At 37.7% G+C, this 18,981-nt stretch overlaps 1 protein-coding gene and 1 long non-coding RNA gene across 9 annotated transcripts in view; both read left to right on the forward strand.

The window, feature by feature from the left end:
• The window catches only part of ACER3 (alkaline ceramidase 3), a 147,630-nt gene extending 129,411 nt beyond the window's left edge, over nt 1-18,219 (forward strand). For all 8 annotated transcript variants that reach the window (XM_081798894.1, XM_081798887.1, XM_081798888.1 and 5 more), the window contains 4 exons: nt 7,045-7,146; nt 9,382-9,486; nt 15,955-16,000; nt 16,919-18,219. In XM_081798894.1, coding sequence (XP_081655020.1) covers nt 7,045-7,146; nt 9,382-9,486; nt 15,955-16,000; nt 16,919-16,972 — 307 coding nt within the window. In that variant the 3' untranslated portion in view covers nt 16,973-18,219. The remainder of the gene's footprint in view (nt 1-7,044; nt 7,147-9,381; nt 9,487-15,954; nt 16,001-16,918) is intronic.
• On the forward strand, nt 9,495-11,170 carry LOC145716225 (uncharacterized). Its single transcript, XR_014138766.1, has 2 exons — nt 9,495-10,208; nt 10,415-11,170. It is a non-coding gene; the product is annotated as an uncharacterized LOC145716225 (long non-coding RNA).
• Nucleotides 18,220-18,981: the final 762 nt, after the last annotated feature.

Below are 18,981 nucleotides of genomic sequence, written 5' to 3' on the forward strand. Positions count from 1 at the left end.
AAAAAAAAAAAAAAGATACTGTTAATTATCCTTGGCTTGGATATGTCATGCAGCTTTATGTGGCTATTTTCATTTACTTAGCATTACTTTAATACCTTGAGTGGAGAGCCAGACATTCTCTTCACCTGACTAGCAATGGCCATTTAACTGCAGTAGGAAAAAGCAAAAAAACCATTTTGTATGAAAATTGGTGACAACTGGCACTTAACATCAGTAGAGTTGTTTATTCTTGGTGCTTAAGATGCTGTCTGCCCAAAGCTCTGAAAGACTTTAAGAAAGAAAGTAATACTTACTATAATACTACTGAGTTTTCGTAGAATTATTACATTTGATAATAAAACCACCTGATTAGTCTCAAAAAATCCACCTAAATACCCAGTACTTTTAAAAGAAAAGGGTATAAAAACAATATGTGCCACACAAATACTGACTAAAAGAAAGTTGGACTAGCTGTTTTAATAACAAAAAAAATTAAAGCATTATTTAAAACAAATGTGTTTGCTACATTATTATTAAAAGATTTGATTTACCAGGAAAAAAAAGGCAGTTCTAAACCTTGTATGGAAAATTTTAAGCAAAAATTGACAGAATTACGAAGAGAAGTATATCAGTGCTCCATCATGCTGAAATATTTTAACACAGTAACCATATGAACAAGGATATAGACAAAATTTGAAAAATACAATAACAAGTTGATGTAATATATTTAAGTTAAAGAAGCTTGGTCTTCTCAAGCATGCGTGGAGTAGTTATTAAATCTACCAGACACTAGTTTTAAAGCAAGGTTCAACAAACTTTAAAGTATAACATGTTCTCTGACTATAGTACAACTAGTCAAAACAGGATTAGTCAAAATAGCCCATATATTTGGAAACTTAAAACCACACTTGTAAATACAAGTAAGAAAAAAAAAATCACAGTAGAAATAATACTTACAAAGTAATCATAGTGAAAGTACTACAAATCAAGTACTACAAAGTACTGGTTCTTAGAGGGAAATTTATGCCTTAGATGTTTATATTAGAAGTAGAGAAACTGAAGAATAATGAACTAAGCGTAAAACTTCAATAATTAGAAAAAGGATCAATAGAATCAATCCACATAGAAATGAAGAATGGGACTACTAAAGGTCAGACATTAATGAAAAGAAAACATACAACATTAAAGATCAACATCTTCAATCTAATTTTGCTCCCTTCTCAAACCCTACTAAAACTCCAACAAAGGAATTTATTTATAAAGCATAAACCCACAAGAAGACTCAATAAAATTTTAAAAGCTGAAAAATAGATGGATTATGGCTAATCCAAGAAAGCCGAATTTTAAACAAAGAACCTCCAGTTTACATCAGAATTTTCTCAAGTATCAAGTATCAAGCATTAAACAGCAACAGACAGTTTGGAAAAGCAGATGGAAGTGGGGTTTAACATAAAGAGGACTGGTTAAAAGCCTTAAGAAGCTGTTAAATGCTCACATCCCCTCACCTATTCCATACCACTGAATAACTGCAGGAGCCTGTAGGTTTATTTTCTGGTAAAGGTGAGCAATGTCTCTAGATTGGGCTTTGCCAGACACAACTGAGCATGTGAATACCATGGTGAAATCAGAGAAATTAGATGACCTTATGCATTTTGAATGTTGAATGTAAAAACTTCTAAGCAGAAAATTGAGAGAATCTTCTTTTAGGGAATATGAGAAGCTTAAAAGATCTAACGATACTGATTTGGGGGTTCCCTAACAATTGGCGCAGCAAAATAACCCTACAATAAAGGTTACTAGTCTAAGGGCCTCAACCACATGCTTAGAGCTTGTGGTCATCTTTTTATTTTCCCATTCTTAAGAATGAGGAAACAGGGGCGCCTGAGTGGCTCAGTCATTGGGCATCTGCCTTCAGCTCAGGTCATGATCCAAGGGTCCTGGGATCGAGCCCCGCATCGGGCTCCCTGCTCAGCGGGAAGCCTGCTTCTCCCTCTCCCACTCCCCCTGCTTGTGTTCCATCTCTCACTGTGTCTCTCTGTGTCAAATAAATAAAATCTTTAAAAAAAAAAAAAAAAAAGAATGAGGAAACAGTGCCAGACATGATGAATGCATCCAGTATGAAAGAGACCAAAACAAATAAGGGGAAAGAAAATCAACTTAGAACAAACAACTTATGCATGAAGAAGAAAACTTCAAAAATAACAAAACAACAAATATCATTAATCCATTCATATTTCTAGAAATATACTATATCTGTGAGTCAAGAGTAGGATGCAGTATAAAAAAAGGAACATTCAGAGAATCTCTACCCGCCCCCCGAAGATACTAAAAATACAGTAAAATGGAAAACTGAAGTGAATGGTTTGAAAGCTACAGTTAAAGAAGCCACTGGAATTCCTTCTCCAGAACACACATTGTGATTGCATTATGGTCCATCATCCCCCATCCACCAGTAAGAATCTACCACAGGAAAGACACTAAACCCATGGTGTGGTCCAGAGTAAACAAGATAGCATGAGGCCTCAGGACCCTTGGGCCCACTCATCACCACTGCTGTAGAAACAGTGAAGTGTTTCCTCAAGTCTGTGGGCTTCACAGCAGAAAAGGCAGAAGCACACGCACACACACACACACCTGGGTGCCATCAGGATGATGAGAAAGAAATGGAGAAGGGACTCAATATTACTGGGCCAGTTACAAGAACCAGCATAAAAAAGGGGAGGGGACAATGCAGATAAAATGGAAGAGAAGGGATCATTACCAAAGTTACTTAAGAAAATATCCTGCAATTGAAAGACATGAATTATTACATTTAAACAGCCCACTGACTATTCAACACAATGGGTAGAAATAGACCCATGCCAGTTTCAGAATTCTTGACAAGGAAGATTCCACAAGTTTGTAGACTTAGAAGGCAGAAATACATACAAAGGATCAGGAATCAGAATGGTTTGCGACTTATCAAAACAAAACTGGCAGCTAGAATTCTAACTTAGAATCTTGCAGCCAACCAAACTATCAACTCATATATTTGAGTTCTCAAAAAAAGTTATAGTCCGTAAACTATTACTCAGAAACCTACTGACGGATGTATAATGAGAGAGTAAACCAAAAAGGAGGAAGACATGAGATACAAGACATAGGAGATCTAACGTTGAGAGAGGTAAAGGCAATTCTCAGGGTGAAGAGGTAGGGAAAGAATTTCTCAGATGATAACTATACACTAGTCAGGAAGGTAGTCCAGAATGAAGCATTGTGACTCCAGACCCAGATATGTTGAGGGCCTTCTGTATTACACATTCTCATACCTGTTAATAATGGGTAGTCTGTCCCCAGAATCTTATCTACTTAGCTTGTAGGGACCATGTGCTGATGAAATTCTTGCTCTCTCCTCTGTACCCTGCTGCCTGGATAACCAAAGACATTCATTTCACCCCACAGAAGAATTTTGCTTTGAACTACTGCTGAGAGCTGAAGATTGGCCCCGGTAAGTAAGCTTAGACGCAGAAAATAGAGAGTACCCTACTCCCATTGATCATATTCTGTCACATCTCAGCACCTGGCCCACACTGCAGCCCTGCCAGATGCCTTCACTGTGTTGAGCCCTATGTTTCCTGGGACTCATTCTTGCCTCCCCTAAATGGGGTTATGATAAACTCTGAAAAGCTGAAGACAGACTGTGATTCTCTTAACCTAATCTTCTCTGAGAACCTTTCTCAAACAGTGGCAATAATGCTTTTTCCATGCACAGCCAGGTTTGTGCTTTCCTGGTGGTTTTTAAACTACCCTTTTTCATTCATTTATATACAAATACTTACAGTTAAAAATAAAATATTTGAGAAAATCTATTCTTGTCGTTCACCATACTTAAAAAAAAAAGTACATGAAGATAGCAGATTTAGAAAGAGCATTCTATAAAATTCAACAGCTATTTACAAACTAAAAACAAAATAAAACCCTTTACAAATTAGTAATAGACGGGAACTTTCTTAACTTGTGAACTCTACAGCATCTAATACATGTAGTAATGAAATGTTTAAAAAAAAGTTATCTTTAAAATGATGAATAAAACAAGAATATCTATTATCACCACTTCTATTCAACATTACACTGGTTGAAGGCTTGTCCAATATAGTATTTGCAAATTGCATGATCATGTACAGAAAATGTCATAGGACATGTACCAAAAAACTACTAGAAGTAGTTAGTTGGAATTCAGCAAGGTCATGAAATTCAAATGAATATTCAAAAATCATATTTCTATATACTAGCAGCAAACAATTGAAAAGTGAAATTTCAAAAATACAATTTCCAGTAGCACCAAAAAAAATCAGATGTTTAAGGATTAAATTTAGCAACTGTATGTAGGACCTGCATATGGGAAACTACAATGAACAGTTTTTTGCTGAGAGAAATTTAAAAAGACCTAAATAAATGGATAGATATACCATTTTCATGGATTAGAAAACTCAATATTGTTAAGATGTCAGTTCTCCCCAACTGATCTATAAGTTTAATGCAATCATAATCAAAATCTCTGTGGGCTTTTTGGTAAAAATTAAGAAACTGATTCTGAAATTTATATGGGAATGCAAAGGATCTAGAAGAACTAAAACAATTTTAAAAAAGAATGACACAGGTGCCTGGGTGGCTCTGTCGGTTAGGCGTCTGCCTTCGGCTCAGGTCATGATCCAGGGGTCCTGGGATTGAGCCCCGCATTGGGCTCCCTGCTCAGTGGGGTGCCTGCTTCTCCCTCTCCTTCCCCCCGCCCCCCCCATGCTCCCACGAGTGCTCTCAAATGCATAAATAAAATCTTAAAAAAAAAAAAAGGAATGACAAAGAGGACTTACACTCCTTGATTTACTCTGTGCTGCACTAATCAAGACAATGTGGTATTGTCTTGATTGAATGAATTGAATTGAATGATTGAATGAATTGAAGAACGAAATATAGATCAATAAAACATCCAAAAGTAGACCATTCATCCATACTGACCTGATGTTAAGTAAACATTCAAAGGTAATTCTGTGGGGGAAAGGATAATCTTTTCAATAAATTGTGCTGAAACAACTGGATATTCTTATTTTAAAAATGAACTTAAACTCATGCCATTATAAAAGTTAATGCCATTACAAAAATTACTAGAATTGAATCATTTCCTTAAATGTAAAAGCTAAAATTATAAAACTTCTAGAAGGACGTATAGAAGTCTCTGCAGCCTTTGGTTAGGCAAAATTATTAAATAGGATACAAAAAACACAACTATAATGAAAAAAATTGATAAATTGAACTTTATCAAAATAACAAATTTTTTTCTTCAAAAGACGTTAAGAAAGTGAAAGGCAAGGGGCGCCTGGGTGGCTCAGTCAGTTAAGTGGCTGCCTTCAGCTCAGGTCATGATCTCAGGGTCCTGGGATCGAACCCCACGTTGGGCTCCCTGCTCAGTGGGCAGCCTGCTGCTTCCCCTGCTTGTGCTCGCTCTTTCTCTGTCAAATAAATAAAATAAAATCTTTAAAAAAAAAGTGAAAGGCAAATCACAGATTTGGAGAAAATACAAAATATATATCCAACAAAGGATTTAATGTTTAGACTATATAAAGAACTCTTACAACTCAAAAGAAGGCAAATAATTTTTTTAAACATGCGAAGATTCAACAAACTATCAAAGAAGATACATGGACCGCAAATAGCACATGAGAAGATGTTCCACAACAGTCATTAGGGAAATGCAAATTAAAACAACAGTGAGATACCACTGACACCTACAACGTACAACTAAAATTAAAAAAAAAAAAATACCCATGTTACACCGAGTGTCGGTGAGGATATAGAACAATACTCATACACTGCTGGTGGGAATGTAAAAGGATCCCGTCACTTAGGAAAGCAGTTTAACAGTGTCTTAAGAAGTTTAACGTTCACCTGCCGTTCACCTGCCGTACAATACAGCTATTCCTCTCCTAGCTTTTTACCCAATAGAAATGAAAGCATACGTTCATACAAAAACTTACTTATCAGTGTTCATAGCTGTTTTATTTGTTATAGAAAAAAATGGAAACAACATAAATGTCCACCAACATTTGGACAGATAGACAAGTTGTGGTATATCCATACAATGGAATACTACTCAGCGATTAAAGGAAATGAAGTATTGATACACATAACAACATGGATGAATTTTAAAATAACTATGCCAAGTGAAAGAAGCCATACAGTGAAGAGGATATACTGTGTTATTCCATTTATATAACATTCTAAAAAAATGCAAACTAGCTTTTGGAGATGATGGATATATTTATTATCTTGATTGTAGTGTTTCATGGATATATACAAATGTACCGATCAAATGTACACTTGAAATATATTCAGTTAAATGTAAGTCAGTGATACATCATTGAAGCTATAAAAATATATAAGCTACTGTTCTTATTTTGGGTAACTCACTAAGCTTCAGTTTTCTTATCAGTGAAGTGCAAAGACTAATACCTGCCTTATAGGGTTTATTTGAAGATTTTATTCATTTGCTTGTGTATCCAGGTGACTATGGTGCCTGCCTGACACAGAGCAGGTGACTCAATGTTAATTCTGTTCCAGCAGCCCCCTGCCTCTTCCAGGGGACTGATAAAGTTATTGGGGGCCTTCAGTTTACTTTCTTGAAACACTTAGCAACGTCTTAATGGCATATTCTTTCTCATTTTTTTAATGGCTAAATGTAATAGGCAAATGTATTAGAGAATTTAATAGATAAGTTTGCTTTTAATACTAATGAAAACCAGGCACCTGGGTGGCTCAGTCGTTAAGCGTCTGCCTTTGGCTCAGGTCATGATCCCAGGGTCCTGGGATCGGCCCCCGCATCGGGCTCCCTGCTCAGCCAGGAGCCTACTTCTCCCTCTCCGCTTCCCCTGCTTGTGTTCCCTCTCTCACTGTGTCTCTGTCAAATAAATAAATAAAATCTTTATTTTATACTAACGAAAACTTTTCCTTCTCATGAAAACAGTAGCTTCAAGCTCTGATCATCACATGACTTAACAAAATTTCAGTTTGCTTTCTTTTTTTTCCCCACAGGGTTTATCCATGGCTCAGAGGACTGGGTTATACATCCTTGGGTATATTTTTAATGGGATTTCTATTATGGAACATAGATAACATCTTTTGTGATTCACTGAGGTAAGATATATTTTCAATCTTTAAGAAATATTTTTGGAAGCAATCTATTAAGCAGAAAATCTCATAGGCATATAGAATTATTAGTGCTATGAAGTGAATTTTTCCCATTGTTGAAGTTAAATTCTGAGAATACTTGCTTAATTAACCTAAAAATTTGGACCTCAGACTATTACATAATATCTGTAGGGATTTTTGTGTGTATGCATCACAGAATTACAGAGTTGATCAGATGTTAATTAGGCCTCTGAAATCTGCCTAATCTCCTGTGTTGAAAAAATACTAATGATTTGTAAGAAGCATATAAGATACATGCATATAATTTTGTACTTTAATATACTTAATGTTATTTTCTAAGAAAGGCAAGTGTTCCTTTTACCATCTTGTCAGCAATTTTGTATTGACTAGAGTTTGAATTTTGGGTCTGTGGACCTTAGTCTGTCACTAAGATAAATATCTTTCTGGGCCTCAATTTACATAAAATGAACATGTTGAAGAGGTTAAACTAGTGGGTCCTTCCAACTCAAAATTCTGTGCCCTAAAGTTTTGCATAAACACATATATTGAAAAGCACCAGAGAGAGGCAATCAGCAAAATTCAGACTGTGGGAAATCTACAGGATAAATGGCAGAGGGGGTAAAAAAGGGAAGAGGAACATAGAGATTAAAAGAGACTTAAGGGGCGCCTGGGTGGCTCATTCGGTTAAGTGTCCGACTCTTGATTTTGGCTCAGGTCATGATCGTGGGCTGGTGAGATGGAGCCCTGTGTGTCAGCCTCTGCGCTCAGCGAAGAGTCTACTTGGGATTCTCTCTGTCCCTCTGCCCCTCCCCCTATGGGCGCACTCTCTCTCTCTCTCTCTCTCAGGAAGGAAGGAAGAAAGAAAGAAAGAAGGAAAGAGAAAGAAAGAGGAAATAAAATATCTAAAAATAAATAAGAGACTTAAGAGATATACTGTATCAACCAAATGCAGAGTGTTGATTTTTTAAAATTTTGATTCAAGCAAACAAACTGCAAAACAAAATTTTAAACTTATGAGAATTGGAACTTTAATCAGTAATGGAATATTTTGTGATATTAAAGGATTATTGTTAATATTTTATATGTGAAAATGGTATTATTATGTTTTAAAGAGTTTTTTTTTAAGATTTATTTATTTACTTATTAGAGCAAGCACGAGAGGGAGAGGGAGAGAGAATCGCAAGCAGACTCCATGCTGAGTGTGAAGCCCTACTTGGGGCTTGATCTCATGACCTTGAGATCATGACTCCAAGATCACAACCTGAGTGGAAACCAAGAGTCAGTCACTCAACCGACTGCACCACCCAGGCACCCCTTTAAAGAGGTTTTAATCTTTTAGAGACACATACTGAAGTATTTAAAGTTAAAATGATACAATATCTGGGATTTACTTCAAAATATGGAGGGGGAGAAGTAGATGAGAGTCTAGATGGTTGGCTGTAAGTTATAAAATTGTTGAAGCTGGATAATGGGTACATTATAATTTTGCCCACTTTTGCACATGTTTGAAGTTTTCCAAAATAAAAAATTCAGTAAGTAAATATATATTTTAAATGTACAAAAACAAACAAGTAATATACCTTGCTTAGAAAACTAAGTTCTGAATGAGTGGTTCTGAATCCGTATTACCCAGCAGAAGCCCCATTAGAGCGTTTACACTGCTGAGATAAGTCATCCTCCTCTGGGTAAGAGCCACTAAGAAATAAAGTAGGTTCTTAGAGATGGTAATTGTCTCAAAAACTCATGGGATATCTAGAGAAATAGTTTTACATTGATTTTTTTTCCCTTCTAATAAATGAGAATATTACTATGGTACACACTTAATCGAAAGATGTAGAATTTGAGACTCAGCTGCGCCTAGGCTGTCCATTAGTACATTACCTTAAAAAAAATGAAAATAACTCTTGTATAGTTCTGATAGGACTTCTCAAAGCCTTCTTTCTATTAATAGACATTGCAGTTTCCAAGAGAGCAATAAACTATGTACTATTTTCTATGTTTTCTTTGAACACAGAATCATTTCTTCATGGAACTTCTGCTAGGAACACTATTCCTCAAAATATACTTTGGAAAACAATATGCAGACTACAGCAGACTTAAGGAAATTAAATAATTGCCCTATCTGAGAATAACATTTCAAATTGCTCAAAGGCTGTCAGCATTAGTTGTTAATATTAAAAAAATAATAATACGGTGATTTCTTTCCCCCTCTTTACACAGGAACTTTCGAAAGAAGGTGCCACCCATCATAGGTGTTACCACACAGTTTCATGCATGGTGGCATATTTTAACTGGCCTTGGTTCTTATCTTCACATCCTTTTCAGGTAGGAAAGAGAGAGTTTTTTTAGCATAGTATTGAAGTATTTTTTTCCCTTTACCCTTCAAATAGGATGTTGTAAATATAAAATGTCAGAGACAAAAATCAGGGACTTATGTTCTAGCTTTGCCTCTGCCCCTGGGTGACCTTAAGCAAGTCTCTTCCCCTCTCTGAAGCTTAGTTTTCTCATCCTTTTCTTTTTTTTTTTTTAAAGATTTTATTTATTTATTTGAGAGAGAGAGAATGAGAGAGAGCATGAGAGGGAGGAGGGTCAGAGGGAGAAGCAGACTCCCCGCTGAGCAGGGAGCCTGACGTGGGACTCCATCCAGGGACTCCAGGATCATGACCTGAGCCGAAGGCAGTCGCTTAACCAACTGAGCCACCCAGGTACCCCATCCTTTTCTTTTTTTAAGGTTTTATTTATTTGTCAGAGAGAGACTGAGCAAGCAGTGGGAGCGGCAGGCAGAGGGAGAGGAAGAAGCAGGCTCCCCATTGAGCAAGGAGCCCGATGCAGGACTAGATCCCAGGACCCTGGGATCATGACCTGAGCCGATGGCAGACCGACTGAGCCACCCAGGTGTCCCTAGTTTTCTCATCCTTAAAGTGAGATAGGTGTACTAATTGACCTCTGACACATGACCTACATTTTAAGTAATCATTCATCTCCTTTTTAGAGCAAGTAGAATGTAAACATTTCCATTTCTTTGTTTATCAACATATTTTGTTGTTGTTTGTCAACATATCTTTTTTTTTTTTTTTAATTTTTTTATTATTTATTTGAGACAGAATGAGAGACAGAGAGCATGAGAGGGAGGAGGGTCAGAGGGAGAAGCAGACTCCCTGCCGAGCAGGGAGCCCGATACGGGACTCGATCCCGGGACTCCAGGATCATGACCTGAGCTGAAGGCAGTCGCTTAACCAACTGAGCCACCCAGGCGCCCCAACATATCTTTGTTTATAGAGAACAAATTTAGAGGGGAAAAAGCAGCCAGATCCCCTAAGTAGCAGACTGGGAAAGCATGTGTATCAGAAGTTCCCAGCTTAATTTGTTCCTTCCCTGAGATAAGTTAGTTGCCAGTTTTCTTCCCTTGCTCAAGAGTCTGTTGGAGGTTAATCATTTACAACCAAAATGAAATTAGAATTCTCTCTAATCACACTATTCAAATAATGCCTCCATATCATTCTCCACTTACCAGGCTTTATTGTTTGCCCCCACCAGCTAGACTTAAAGTTCCTTGAGATAAGGGACTTTATCTCATTCACTGCTACCCTCTCAAATGCTTAGAACAATAGCTATCAGATAGTAAGCACTCAGTATATATTATTAAATGATTTAATGAATGAATGTGTACCTATTGATCTCTTTACTAGGGGGTCAGAATATGTTTAATCTCAAATTCTTCTCAAGAGTTGAGAGAGCTGAAAAATTTTAGAAAGGGGAAGAAAATTTTCTTTTGAACCAATGTGAAAATTTACTCAACTGAAATTTGTAGAATATTTCCTCAAAATAACATTTGTATCTCAACTCTCTGGAGATCAGTTTATTTAGGGAATGTGAATTATCTAAAATATAACTACCTGAGGATTATAGAAAAAGAACTTCTGGGCAGCTAAATAAGAATCATTGAATTCATGCTCTGAAGAGCTCAAGGTTATTAGTCATGGAAGAGCTCTTAAACTCTGACTGTGAGTATATTTATTTTACTTTTTGCAACCTGTTACTACATTGATTATTTGGATTCTCAGCCCATAGCACATTAGAAATAGCTAATTTAAAAGGGACGGGATAGGAAATGTTTGAGGAAATTGAAAAATGATAGAAGAGAAGAAATAATAACTATAAAATGAGCCTGAGAATTATAAACTTAGCACCTTAACACTGCCCAAGAAGTCCCGAGGACATTACTGCAGTGTAATACAATACAGTCATAAAGTTCTATAATAAATAAGAAGTGAAAGTATACTCATCATATGCTATTTTTTTAAACATTAGGGTTCCCACTTTCCCCTTCCCTTTTTCACCTTCCCCTTTCCGTTTCCCTTTCCCTTTCCCTTTCGCCTTCTCTCCTCCTGGTATGGAAACCCTTCAGGGAGGCGGGGTACTGAGCGGGGAGAAGTGCTGTGCCGTGGTGGCCGCTTTCAGTGTGTGAGGAATGAGGAAACGAGGTCAGATCCGGTGGTGATGGGGAAGTGGCTGCTGTGCAGTTCAGGGAAGCAGAGTGAGGAGGGGAAGGGATATGGCAGGGTGGGTGGAGGAGGTGGCTGGAGTTAGGAAATGGGTTACACTGAACAAGTAAATTCATTGATTAAACAATAAGTAAATATATTGGAGATTACAAAAGCCTGATTTCTCCACTGTCTCAGAAGGGATTTACAAATATGGAAAGAGGGAAAGCTAGATGGAATCTTGAGGGGGTTAGATTAGAATTTAAATTATTAGGGGCACCTGGGTGGCTCAGTCGGTTAAGCGTCGGACTTAAGCTCAGGTCATGATCTCAGGGTCCTGGGATTGAGCTGCACATCAGGCTCTGCTTAGTGGGGAGTCTGCTTCTCCCTCTGCCTGCTGCCCTCTCCCCTACTTGTGCTCTCTCGCTCTCTCAAATAAATAAATAAAAATCTTAAAAAATAGTATTAGTATGAACTCATGAGTGTGTGACATCAACATCAATGTACACATAGATATGGAAAAAGTTAGATGTATGTGTGTTGTATAAGTTATAAATATATATGTATACATGTGCTTACACATGCATGTATTGCTTAGCTCTATGAACCCCTGTGAAGGCTGAAAGGCAAGGTTTGGCCTTCTAAACCTGAGATAGTGTGAATATCAAAATTAAATAGCAAGAATTTCAAGTTATAACCCTTTGAATAAAATGAGAATCTATGGGGGCGCCTGGGGTGGCTCAGTTGGTTGAGCGACTGCCTTCAGCTCAGGTCATGATCCCAGAGTCCTGGGATCGAGTCCCACATCGGGCTCCCAGCTCAGCGGGGAGCCTGCTTCTCCCTCTGACCCTCTCCCCTCTCATGCTGTTTCTCTCTCTCAAATAAATAAATAAAATCTTTAAAAAAAAAAAAAATGAGAATCTATGAGTGCATACTAATACAAATAAATGAGAAGGGAAGCTCTTACAAAAGAATGCCCCATAACAAATGTAGAAGAGGGCGCCTGGGTGGCTCAGTCGTTAAGCGTCTGCCTTCGGCTCAGGTCATGATCCCGGGGTCCTGGGATCGAGCCCTGCATCAGGCTCCCTGCTCAGCAGGAAGCCTGCTTCTCCCTCTACCACTCCCCCTGCTTGTGTTCTCTCTCTTGCTGTCTCTCTCTGTCAGATAAATAAATAAAATCTTAAAAAAAAAAAAAAAATGCAGAAGAAACAGTGGTCACAAATGATCACCATTTGGCAACCATCTTAGAATAGTTGATATGTATTATTTATCAATGGATGCTCTGGCTGATAGATGGAAGTATGATGAGGAACACATATTGGTGTAATTTAGAATATCTCCACATGAAATACTAATACAAAGGGGGAAATGGTGACTTTACAGTGAAGAAAACTGGCAGCAACCAACTTGACCATGCATTTAAGGTTAACATTGCCATGACAGAGCAGGTCATTATGGTATGTCTCCTGATAAAATACACTGAAATGAGCTCAGCATTATTTCTGTAGTATTCCTGCCAAATATGCATGGCCTAGGTCTGGTTATGAGGAAATATTGATGGACCTATGTTGAAGGTCCTTCTACAGAATGCAAGTCCTATACTTTTTAAGACTATCAAGTTCATGAGACAAGAAAAGACTGAAGAACTGTTCTAGTTAGAAAAAAATTGTAAGATATGAAAACCAAATGCAGGGCATGTTTCTAGATAGCAACCTGGATCAGAAAGGAAAAAAGAGAAATTATTGGGACAGTCAACAAAATTGGAATGAAGGGGGCACCTGGGTGGCTCAGTCGTTAAGCGTCTGCCTTCGGCTCAGGTCATGATCCCAGGGTCCTGGGATCGAGCCCCACATCGGGCTCCCTGCTCAGCGGAAAGCCTGCTTTGCCCTCTCCCACTCCCCCTGCTTGTGTTCCCACTCTCGCATGTCTCTCTCTGTCAAATAAATAAATAAAATCTTTAAAAAAAAAATTGGAATGAAGTCTTGAGTTGGATGTTAGTGTTGTATTAATTTCCTGAGTGGAAGGGTTGTATTATAGTAATTTAGGACACTGTCCTTGTTTTATGGTGATACACATTGGAATATTTAGAGGTGATGGGCATCATGTCATTCAGACTCTATAATATATACACGTGTGGGTGTGCAAAACAAATGTGGTTAAATGATAACAATTTGGCATCTGGGAGATGGGGATATAGGAATTCTTCATATCAATCTTGCAACTTTCCTGTAAGTTTGAAACCATTTTTAAATTAAAAAAATAAAAAAGGAGAGGGGAAGATATGACACCATTTGGCAACCATCTTAGAGATAGTTGATATGTATTATTTATCAATGGATGCTCTGGCTGATAGATGGGAGTATGATGAGGAACATCACCTCCAGATGATGGTGGGGGTGAGGGGGTTGAGATATTTAGTGTAAATAAGCAAATAGAAAACTGATCATCTAACTGGTAATCAAAATACCTTCTAAAACAGTAGGCTATTCATGTTTGTGAAAAGGAGAGGGCTAAATATACATATATGCTCATAAATAATTATCTTTGTAAGGGTATATGTTAACTGGTAAGTACTAGCATTTCTCTCTGGGCTAAAGGTACCAGGTAGGAGACAGATCTTTTTCCTATGTACTCTTCCAAATCTTTAACAAATGATTATATTACCTATTTTTAAAAAAATTTTTAAATAAAACAATGAGATATTTTTTATATCCATTAAGTGAGCTCTATAGTATTTTGAAATTTCCTTCTGTATTCTTTCATTGCAGTGAAATGCTATCATCACACATTACTTGTCAGTGTAAATTGATGTAACCCATTTGGAAAGAAATTCGATACATGTGTTTGTGAAAATAAAATATTTATATTTTTTATCCCAGTTATTATATTCCTTGGAATTTATCCTAAAGAAAAAGGAAGATGAAAATGTGTGTGTAAACTCAAATATGTTTATTACAGTGTTACTTAATTAGCAAAGCAACAATAATGATAGAAGAAAAATAAATTACCTAATAGGGTAGAATTATAAATTACAGTATATCTTTTATTCAGCCATTTAAAATTATAAATGTGAAAATTTTATAACAACATAGAAAAATATTTGGATTATTTGGATTTTTAAATGAAACAAACAGACTAAAATCATATGTAGGTAATTATTAACCCTGTGTAAAATTAATTTGTATGGGGACAAGGGTTAAAGTAAATACAGAAAAAAAATGAAGCATTTTGACTATATTCGGTGGCAGGGTTTTGACTTACTTTTTTTGTTTTGTTTTCTATTAATGTTAAAATGTTTTACTTTGATTTTTTTTTTAAGGCGGCAGAGAAGATAGAATATGTTTTAGACATATTTCATCCTAAATAACTAAAATAAAAGAAGCTTGGATATTCAAGCTTCAGTTGTGGAAATTTTGATTCTTTGGGTATCTCATTGAATGAAGCATGGAAATAATATTTCAGAGGGATGATTTGAGAATTTAATATAACACATGTGCCTTTTAAGACTTAAGTACTATACAAATGTTTGTTTCAAACAGAGTTAACAAACAGGGAAGTAAAAATATCTGACCTTGGAACTTTGCTCCATCACTTCGTAACTGTGTAACAATCTTGAGCCAAGTGATTTACTTGCCATATGCACTGATTTAGAATCCAGTCTCATCTTCAGAAGTTACTTATTCTAAAGGCTCCTGTGAGGAAGACTTTCATTACCTTCCTGATTATCTCATACCTGTATTGTAATCCTTGTAGAGCTGATATAACTACTTCCAAAACATTCTAAGAATACTCTACTTTAATCCTTGCTACCATTATCTTCAAACATGAAACTGGCAATTATGATATGAATCATCAAGTATGAGTGGAGTGCTCCCTACTAAACTACAAACATCCTGAGGTCACAGTCCGAGTATTCATTTCTGTCTTCCTTACCGTGTTACCAAGTGTTCTGCATAGAGTAGCTGCTCAAAAACTGGTTGCTGGGCGCCTGGGTGGCTCAGTGGGTTAAGTGACTACCTTTGGCTCAGGTCATGATCCCAGAGTCCTGGGATCGAGTCCCACATCAGGCTCCCAGCTCAGCGGGGAGCCTGCTTCTCCCTCTGACCCTCTCCCCTCTCATGCTGTTTCTCTCTCTCTCTGAAATAAATAAATTAAAAAAAAAAAAAGGTTGCTAAATGAACAAAGAATCTACTAGGATTGCTTTTTTTGTGTGTATACAGAGGCACTATGGTTAAATTTGTCAGTAAGAAAGTTTGTATGAATTAAAAATTAATCTGAAGAGCTTTCCCCCCCTCCCCTTTTCTTTCAGTTTATATACAAGAACTCTTTACCTGAGATACAGGCCAAAAGTAAAGGTAAGTTCCCTTCCTAGGGGTGGGTGTGTATGGGTGTGTGCATGCATGTGTGGATGTGTTAGGAGAGGTTTGGTATTGAGAGGATGGGCTACAGGTGGAAGAAGGGGATGGGGTGGGAAGGTAGTAGATAGAGTACAAGCTTTGGAACCAGATGCTCTCGAATCTTGAACCAGGTCTTCCACGTACTGCTCTATGACCTTGGGCAAGTCTGTTCTCTTTAAGCCTTAGTTTTTTCAACAATAAAATGGAGCTGTCAATAGCTACATTAAGAATCTGAGATGATTTTTTTTTTTTAAGATTTTATTTATTTGAGAGAGAGAGAATGAGAGACAGAGAGCATGAGAGGGAGGAGGGTCAGAGGGAGAAGCAGACGCCCCGCTGAGCAGGGAGCCCGATGCGGGACTCGATCCCGGGACTCCAGGATCATGACCTGAGCCCAAGGCAGTCGCTTAACCAACTGAGCCACCCAGGCGCCCTGAGATGATTTTTTTTTTTTTAAGATTTTATTTATTTATTTGACAGAGACAGAGTGAGAGAAGGAACACAAGCAGGGGGAGTGGGAGAGGGAGAAGCAGGCTTCCTGCTGAGCAGGGAGCCTGATGCAGGGCTCGATCCCAGGACCCTGGGATCATAACCTGAGCTGAAGGCAGGCGCTTAACGACTGAGCCACCCGGGCACCCCAGAATCTGAGATGATTAAAATGCCCAGCTCCATGCCTGACAAAATAGAAGCTTAATCCATTTAAGTAAATTAAATAAAAATAATTTCTGAGATCTGGTGCAAGTCTGGAAAGACTATGCCATACTCAGGCTACTAATACCAGGGTAGTTGTTAGCACACCTAGCTCATTGGTTCTTTTTCAGGGATAACAGGCAGCAGTTACCTTCTTTCATTTTGTCCTAACTTGTTTCCAAACAGTTTCTCTTCGGAATCTGGCCAGTGATCCTGTTTGAGCCTCTCAGGAAGCACTGATGAATTATTCCACCAAGAAAACAAAAAAGCACCTACCATAGACCTGGCCAAATGAATAAGCAAATCCTTAAAGATCTACACATTCAAATATATTATGACCATCGGAGTAAAGGAGTGACTTTCTGAGTAATGCTGCCGGTCACACAGAGAATAAGGAATGGGGCTTGTTGGATGTTTAGCTTGTGTCTTTATCTCATTGTTCTTCTCCTCCTCACCCTCACCCTAAGATGTTTAAAAAGAAACAGACATGATGTGTGTGTATACACTTGAATGCTGGAAACATGAGGCTTTTCCTAACAGGTTAACAGTTTGTGCGGATCATAGGAAATTAACCTTTTTCTCTTTTTTGATAAGGGTTGCATGTGAATTATACTTTGCTTAATATTTGATTAAATAATCAAAACAGCTGAGTATTGGCAAAACCCCATATCCAGATGGCCAGCTGTGGAACCAGCACTTAGCGGTGTCAGCCTTGATTTATATTCTTGTCATAGTAACCTCATGAATGGTTTTCCAAGGTGAAAAAGAGCTGTCTGTGGGATTCTGATAGTTCTTCATTGTCTGCCTTTGTGCTAGTCAGTATGTCATAAGCAAGCTCCAACCTGCTACTAGGTTCCATATTTGCCGTATCCCAGATTTGCAGTGGGCTCTGGGGTTTCTGTGCAGCACAGCCAATCAGAGTGGGTGGGTCACCTTGTAATAGTTATGAAGACCACGAGGACCCCTGTAGAATGTTATAGCTCCAGCCAGTTAAGGGTGGTTTCTCAGTTTTCTTTGATCTTTGCAGATCTTTAAGTTGTCACTGGTTTTATGGCTAGGCAAACATGATTGGTGGTCTGGCCTACCCCCCATATTCCATCCTCTTCACCTAACTTATTTGAAGTTACCAGTGAATGTTGTTACTTTTTAAATTATGCCATTTTTTTCCAGTTCTCAGAGAGACTGTGATTATGCCCAGGGAAATGTTTCAGGTTAACTAGAGCTAAAATTATCAGGATCCTATTTATCTAAAGCTTATTAGAATATCTGCCCCTTCATTTTTTGAAGGAACTAGATATAAGAGTTGAGAACAGCTCTAACTTCCTTGAACTTGTAACAGAACTCACCAAAATTAAAGTGCTAAGAAATGGCAGTGAAATACCATTGTAAGGCAGCTAGTTCTAATTTGGGTTTGAATGTATAACAAATTGAATCACTTTTCACAAACGTAACACCTGTCTGGAGTAAAAACCCGATTTCACCCCTTTGCTGATGTATCACCATATTTGTAGCTCCATACCATTTAGCATTTTTGCAACTTTTTCCTGCTCATGCATTATAAAATCCAGATTGTTTTTACCACATGGTGACATTGACACAGATTAAATCCTGAAGCTACAACTTCAAAAGGAAAATCTTTTTTTTTTCTTATGCAAAGATATGAAACACTCCTGTCATTTCTCCAGTATCCAGTAAGTCTCCTTGGTACAAATTTAAAACCAATACAAATTTTGTCATTTTTCTTCACCTACTAGCCTTAGTTTTAGTCGAAGTACTATTTTCCTTACCTTAGCATGCCAGCATGCCATTAGGCAGATAATTCTGCCTACTTTTATGATCTTCCAGCAAGAAAAACACTTGCCAAAACAAATCTAAAGAACTTTGGCTGTGCCTTAAGAAAATCTAAATCTAAGCCGTTCCAACACACAGCCCATAAGACTGTTCTTTTGCCACAAGATTCTGACTTCTGGCTACATTTCAGTGTAGATACCTAGGCTATCAGCCATCTTACATTTTTTTAATGAGTTCATTTGTTTCACACCATTGTCTTTTTGTACTTTTCATTCAAGTTACACTTCTGTGTAAAGAATTTATATATGGCAACAAAGGCACAGCTTCTTGACAGTGCAGCTAGGTGTGATGCAACTGAGTTTCTGTGTATCACAGTCAGATAAGATGTGGAGACCCTCCCCCCCCGCCCCCCCCACTACTGGCGCTGGGGTCCTTTTCAGCAGCTTGCTGAATGAGCA

This window comes from Leptonychotes weddellii, chromosome 11 (genome assembly GCF_054177405.1).
Source record: "Leptonychotes weddellii isolate Sample4059 chromosome 11, ASM5417740v2, whole genome shotgun sequence".
NCBI lineage: Eukaryota > Metazoa > Chordata > Mammalia > Carnivora > Phocidae > Leptonychotes > Leptonychotes weddellii.